This window comes from Lonchura striata, chromosome 1A, assembly GCF_050655825.1.
Source record: "Lonchura striata isolate lonStrDom1 chromosome 1A, ASM5065582v1, whole genome shotgun sequence".
Taxonomy (NCBI): Eukaryota; Metazoa; Chordata; class Aves; order Passeriformes; family Estrildidae; genus Lonchura; species Lonchura striata.
In genome coordinates this window covers 18,744,247-18,751,134 of record NC_140741.1, presented here as the reverse complement: position 1 = coordinate 18,751,134, position 6,888 = coordinate 18,744,247, and the positions used below count along the sequence as shown (strand labels likewise).

At 45.8% G+C, this 6,888-nt stretch overlaps 1 protein-coding gene across 1 annotated transcript; it reads right to left on the bottom strand.

Moving 5' to 3' along the window:
- Nucleotides 1-579: 579 nt before the first annotated feature.
- On the bottom strand, nucleotides 580-6,575 carry LOC146763399 (uncharacterized). The gene is made up of 5 exons (XM_085569116.1): nucleotides 6,524-6,575; nucleotides 5,856-5,993; nucleotides 5,037-5,203; nucleotides 4,525-4,613; nucleotides 580-1,569 (listed from the first exon to the last, which is right to left on the bottom strand). The coding sequence occupies exons 1-5, from the start codon at nucleotides 6,573-6,575 to the stop codon at nucleotides 1,374-1,376; spliced, it is 642 nt and encodes a 213-aa protein (XP_085425242.1). The 3' UTR covers nucleotides 580-1,373.
- Between the last annotated feature and the right edge of the window lie 313 nt (nucleotides 6,576-6,888).

Sequence of the window (6,888 nt, the reverse complement as noted above, 5' to 3'; positions counted from 1 at the left end):
TTATAGTGCAGGGACATACCTTGGGGGCACAGCCCTCCTCCCCCGCCCTGCTGTGTCCCACCTCACAGTTTGTGAGCAAACCCAGCTGCTCATGTGGGCCCCAATCCCCCTCCCTTGTGTTCCCAACCATCCCAGCACCCTTCTGCCACAGCCACCCTGTCCCTGCTCACATGGGTGTGTGCCATCTGAGCACAGAATCTTTCAGCTGAACCACAGTTGCAACCAAGGTTTCAGTAAAGGAAAGCTGATGGTAGATGTTGTGTGTCTGATGGAAAGGTGTGGGCTCAGAGAGAAGGAGTTGCTAAGAGCCTGGTGGAAGCAGCCTCAGGTGGGAGAAAGGCACCCAGTTAATGCCTCTATCAATTGCAGTGGGAGCTCACTGGTTAAATGGCAGAGCCCACCCAGGAGAGTGATGTTAGAGCTGTCCTGATCAAGCTTTGGTTGATCTCAGTGCTGTGTCAGACACCAGGGAGCTGCTCCTCAGCCAAAGGGTCTGACCATGGTCTCTAGATGAAACGGAGTCTGTACTCCAGGTTTACTATCAGTCAGTTTAGGAACCAGCTAGCACCGAGACCCAACTCTACTAGAAATCAGTTTTAATGAGTTTCAGTGGTCACTGATCTGTTGGCACCCGCAGTTGCATCCTGTGCACATTACATGCTTAGAGAGAGAAGGTGACTTTTCCTCATGGCTTCCATGGGAGATGCCTTGGCTCCCTCTGATCTCTTTTGCTTCAGACTTGACACTCAGGACTTAAGAAGGAGGAAGGAAGCCCCAAGTTCAGAGGAAGGCATGTGGAACAAGGGGCTATCATCTTTTAAAGGCCACCAGCTGGTCCCTGGTCACTCTTCTTTACTTTGTCTTGCCTACTTTCTCCAGGGGCATTGGGACTTCAGAGCAAGAAGGTGTGGTGTGTGCTGGCTGGCTTGGGAAGATGGATAAGATTATCCTACAGTGCCATGTTCCTGCCAGCTGCACCCTGCCATCGACTGTGATCCGTGGGATAGGAAAGAGTAAGCGGCAAGAACAGATGTTGCTGCTGGGCCCAGCTGAAGAGACATGGTCCTGAAGATCCAGGAGTCAATGACAGAGGAACTACTGTGATAATGGACAACAGTGACACAAGGTGGAGGAAGAGAAAATTCCCTCAATAGAAAATCTAGAAGGCCTGGAGGTCAGAAGACCAGGAGGTCTGAAATGCTAGAAATCAGCTTTTCATTCCACAGAAGTTCCCTGGGTAGGGATTTCCTTTCTTGAGGGTTTACTCAGGAGCAAAGCAGATAAATGTTCTCAAAGTTCAAAACACAGTCCAGTTCCTGAAAATAGGATCGCTGCAAGTGTGATGAGGGGATAGATGAGAAAGCCACAGTGATCTAGTCCATCTTCCACACCTTTGCCTCTGGCCAGCTCCTGCTCCTGACTTGCTCCTGGCTGACACTGGAAGTGCTGATTTCTGGGGAAATGGGCTCATAGGAACGAAGAGACAAGCTGGCAGCCAGCAGACCCATTCGGACACATGTGCCTGTGTCATGTTTAGCAAGCATCCCTGCAAGGATTCCTGCCATTAAGCTGTGGAGGGAAAAGAAAGGTGGCTTTGAACAAGGGGAGAAGAGCTTTGGACCCAGGAATGTGGCTGTTCATTTGTAAGAGCTTTCATTTGGACCCCAACCAGAACTTACAGCAGCAGAATATGTCACACAGGAAGGCTGAGGTTACAATGAATGGGTTTTGCTTTTTCTGTATCCATTTTAGAGTACCTAGTAGAGTAATTTATTTGCATTTTTTATTCTTCTCATCTGAGAAGTTGAGGTACTTCCTCTTGTACCATGTTTTCTATTCTCCTCAGATTTCCAGGTGAGGCAGGGGAAAACAAAGGAGCCTAAGAAGGGAAGAATCTAATTTTCCCCAGCTCTGTAGTTATTTTGTCACTTATCTGCTCTTTGTTGGTGCCTCATTATGTTCTCATTATATTGGTGCCTTCTCTTCCCAAAGGGTTGGATAGGGTGGGAGATAAAGTTTCTGTATCTATGTGAGAGGGACAACAGGCACAGCTGGAAAAAGAAACCCAAAGCTGAAATTACACTTTAAAGTCAGATTTTTGGGAAATATTTGCTATGGTTTCTCATTTGAGATTTCCCAGTAAAAGTGATGTAAGTGCAATGTTTGGGGCAGATTGGGAGCAACTACTCCATTCACAGCAACTACTGAAAAAATGTTCAGAAGCTAGGAGAGACAAAGGAGAAGGGAAAAGGAATGGAGAAGACAATCACGTTTTAGAGGAAGAAGCAAGGACAGAAAAATGTGATGGCAGGGAGGATTAATAAGCACATCTATGGGAATGGTAAAAGGAGCCCTTATTTTGCACTCCATCTAATTACATCAACATCTTTTTATCCATAACAAAGGCACTGAAGATTATGACTTCTACAAAGTGTCCAGTCTCTCAACAGCTCCAGGAGTTGAGTGTAAATATTTGGGGGAGCATCCCCTAGCAATGCCATAGGTGGGCATGTGGTGTTAGGTTGTCATGGCAGCCAGGGGCAAGGAGCAGACAGGCACTGCACACATGCTCAGCTCATGGGCAGATCTCTGGAGCTGCAGAAGAGCCATAGGGTGGAGGGGAGGCATGAAGTGCCCTGGGTCACTGTTTCTGGATAGCGTTGTCCCCTGACCAGTACTTCTAAAGTGTGAAGGTTCACAGGGGCTAAGCTGGGAAAGTGTTACATTTTAGATATTAGGAAAAAAATTCTTTACAATGAGAATGGTGAAACATGAACAGTTTACCCAGAGAGGTGTTGGATGCCCCATTCCTGGTTGGATGGGACTCTGAGCAACCTGATCAACCTGCAGATGTCCCTGGTTATTGCAGAAGGATTCAAAGTAGATGACCAGTAAAGGTCCCTTCCAACCCAAACCATTCTGTGTTTCTACAATAGTCCTTTGAAAGTGCCACCAAGCTGGGCTTGGGACACGTAACCAATTTATATGCTGTGGAGTTGGCTTGTATGGCATTGCAGTGTCCTAGCATTTCCAGTCTGTTCTGGCACTCTTACTTTCTAGAACAGGGATTTCCAGAGTTCAGGAGAGCAGGTGGGGTTATTAAGAAAAACCCTGGATGAAAATTCCCCCATGTGGCTTTGGGGACTCTGGGGAGAGGAATTTCCAGACCAATGTTACTTCAGGAATGGGAGCAGGAATAGGCCCCAAGCTTTCAGATAAGTTTGTAAGGAAAAACAAGCTTCCAGGTTCGCTAGTGTAACTCAGTGGAGGTGGTTGGCAGTGGTGCATTTTATCTCACCTTTGATCTTCCCTTGAATTTTAAAATGGGAAAGGAACCCCTAAAAAAGACATTTCATTTAATTAACCTCTAGGAAAAAACCTTGTCCTGCAGTAAGCAGTATTTTTGTTTCGAGCAGATGGTGCAGAGGGGAGGCTGTGTCCCTGGAGGGGCTGGCTGGGGTCACCTGCCTGAGGTAATGAGCAAAGCTGAGCTTTCCTTAGGTCAGGCTGACCCCATGACACTCCCCATTCCTCTGCTGTTATTACACCTATTGCTGCAAACAACCATTTGGTCTTTGTTGGAGAAGACCAGCTTGCAGTTGAGTCAGCTCACTTCAGAGGTGATCTGGGACACAAACAGCATGTCCTGGTGTTAAGCGGGCTCAACAGCTTGGCAAAAAGTTATTGATTGATTTTAAGTAAAATATTGAGGAGTCTCTATGTTTAAAAAAATCCAAAACCACAAAAAACCTTCTCATTCTGGACACTGATCAGAGAAAAAAGTGTTGCCATGTTGAGTTATTGCTAGGTAAGAGTAGAAAGGGAAAAAGGAAATATCTGTCACATAAGGACTTTTGGTCTAGCCCAAGACAATGAAAGGACAGAATCAATTATTGCAACATATAAAGAAAGAAGAAAAAAACAACCTGACTGCTACATATGGTTTGTCAAGTTAACAAGAAGCATAATAAAATATTACTCTGACAGACTGAGAATTGATCACTGGGGCTAGGAATAATAGCTGTCATTTCCCACTTCTATGTATGGCGTTGTGTGAACAGCTAGGCCAATTATACAGCAGACTCTTTTGAAGCAAGAGTTTCAAAATTGCCAGAGGCAAATGCAGAACCTGATGAAATGCTTTTACAGGGCCATTTTAGCTCTTGAGTGGCAGTTCCACTTCCATTGGAGAAGTATGGAAGTAAGGCAGTTAGTAAGACAGCTTTGATGTAAGGTGGTTTACTTTGCTTTTAGCAACTCAACCCGGAGTAATTCAGAATTCTTAGATTGCCAGGAAAGGCTTGGATCTTGAAGAAAAGCAAAACTAATAATGACAAGCCTGGCTTCCAAGATGCTTCAGGGTACATTTTTAGCAAGCTTTGCAAGGAATCACTGTAACCAGCCCTGGTCTTATCCTTAATGTCTCTCCCTCAAGCAGCAATTGCTTTTCCAGTGGAATTTCAAACTAATCCGATTAAGGCCCTTTCACATGCAGCTGGAGAGGACAAAGCAGCGAGGATATACCTGTCACCAGCTCCTGAGACGTTGACTATCTCCTCCCTGCTGATGGGGATGGCGGGGTAGTGGGCAGCACAGAGCCTGGCAGCAGCAGCCTGTGGGGGGAGGGAAGGGAAGTTAGTGGGAATTGCCCAAGCTGGTAAGGCCTGATGCACCTGATGCCAGCTCTGCAGGGATGGCAAAAAAAGAAAAGGCTGAAAAAAAGGCAATAATTTTTTTTTGCACTTTGATCATTTAAATGAAGCTTCCTGCAAATGAAGCTCACACTCATGAATATTCACATAAGCACATTTAATTCTAGCTGACTTTAAATACTGCTGCTAGGAGCCAGCAGTACAGGGACAGACAACTTGATTTTCTTTCAGAGCTGTGTATTCCACCCTCTCAAACACATACATTTTCCAGCAGTGATGCCATGTTTCCCAGGACTGCTGCCATGACACCAGAAATAGCAACAGTGCCATATGGTCCAAGAAGGAAGCAATTGAGAGCTCAGAGTTAGTTTTCCATGCCCTTACCTGTTGGTGAGCTCCTGGATAAAGGGAGATGCTCCCACCCAGGCTCTTGCCGCACAAGAGGACGCCGTGAGCGCCGAGGGTCACCACCACACAGTGCAGATGGGCCAGCAAAGGGCAGGCCAGGGCCACTGCAACCTGGATAACATCCTCCAACCTGGACGGCAGCTCTTCAGAGAGAGGGGAGGGAAAAATGTGCTCTAACTGTAAAGGTCCTCAACCAGCCTGTCTGTGGGCTGACAGCCTATTTATGGCACTTCTACTACTATTTATGGGCACTTCTGAAATGTAGTTGGTAAAATTTTTTTCTTTATATTATGGGAAACATGGAATTCTCCAGAGTTAGACTTCCACACTGTACTTCTATGCTGAGGAACCAAATTCTTAAGGGACTAAGCATAGAGATCAAAAAGGTGTCTTGAAACATGTCTTCCTTGTTTCAATGCTGTTGGATTTCCATCTGCATTTGGGGCGTGTCATTTCTGCAAAGGGCGGCACTGCTGGACCAGGTGCCCTCTGAACACCATGATTCAGGGACATGTTGACAAACCAGACATTACTCCTGTTTAGGTGATGAAGTGAGGCAAATGGGACCTCTGGTTTTGGCCAAGGAGCCAGCCCAGGCCTACTGTGATCTCTGATGGGTCATCAGTCCATACAGCCCAGAGAGAGATGGCAGTAAGGGGCAAGATACCATGAGCACTTATGAATCCCCACTATGTTATAACCCAATTTGCCTGTATTAGAGGCTGAAGCAGAAAATGCTCTTCTCCAGGATCTAGGTTATCTAAAAGTCTGACTGACCCTTTAAGTATTCAATACCTGCTGGCAGAGGGTTCCCGAGGGTCCGATTTATTGCTCTCAGCTCTTGCAGGTTGGGGGAAATGTATGTGAGTGCTTTCCAGCTGTCTGAGAGAAATGGCTTAGAGGCCTTGTTCTCATCTGTTGGCTCATAGCACACTTCAAAACAACAATGCAATTGGTTAGTTAATTAATTAATTAGTGGTTTATCCCTGTGTCAGAGCAGGATGCAATGTAGAACACTTAGCATAATCTGCACAACTAGAGTTACACCTTTAAATTATGAGGCACTTAAATATTATTTCCCCCAAATTTGGGACAAGGTCTCCCAAGGTTTCCTTCTCAGTGTCCAGCAATGAGACAGCTGCTTCTGGCTCTGGATGATATAACCAGACACCAGTATTGTTCCTCCAGTTAGCTGGTTTAGGAGCCTCTGCCAGGTTTTTAGATCACTGTGTCCTTCTGTGGGATTTGCTTTAAAAAGGAAGGTGTAACTCTAAAGGTTTAGGAAGCCTTGTGAAAAGTCTCCAGCATACCAGTGGAGGGGAGCACTTATTTTATGGGAATGGAAGAGAATTCCTCTCAAAAGATGCCTAGTACTGCTGAAGAGTGGGATACAAGAAATTCATTACATATGATTTTGGGGGTTTGAAACTCAAATTAGCTGTGTGTCTCATCTCCAGAATTACTGGGAAGAAAGGAACCTACATCTACTTCAGAGGTGTGTGTTGTGTTCCACATGCCCTCCCCCCATCTTTCTTCAGGGGAAGAGCATCCTAACTTTGAGTGGCTTAATCCTTCCCTCTTTCTAAAGTACAGAGTGTGAGACTGAGGTCTCCATGATTGGTATTTGAATGGATTGTGTGATAGATATCCATGTCCAGAGTGTGGATTAAACCTTTCTGCAGTCAGCCTGAGAGCAGGGCATCACTTCAGCCCCAAGTAGCTGATGACCAGATGTCATCCCCCTAAATGTGGAACTTAAACAGAGAGAGGACCTTCATGCCAGGCTTCAACTCACAGTTTCATTGAGCAACTCCAAGCAGAGGACTGG

Excerpts from the sequence above, each read along its gene's own strand:
- LOC146763399 (XM_085569116.1), bottom strand. The coding sequence starts at position 6,575 with ATGTGGAACACAACACACACCTCTGAAGTAGATGTAGGTTCCTTTCTT. Across the intron at positions 5,204-5,855 it reads CGGGAACCCTCTGCCAGCAG|AGCTGCCGTCCAGGTTGGAG; the intron begins GTATTGAATACT and ends CTCTCTCTGAAG. Across the intron at positions 4,614-5,036 it reads ATCCAGGAGCTCACCAACAG|GCTGCTGCTGCCAGGCTCTG; the intron begins GTAAGGGCATGG and ends CTCCCCCCACAG.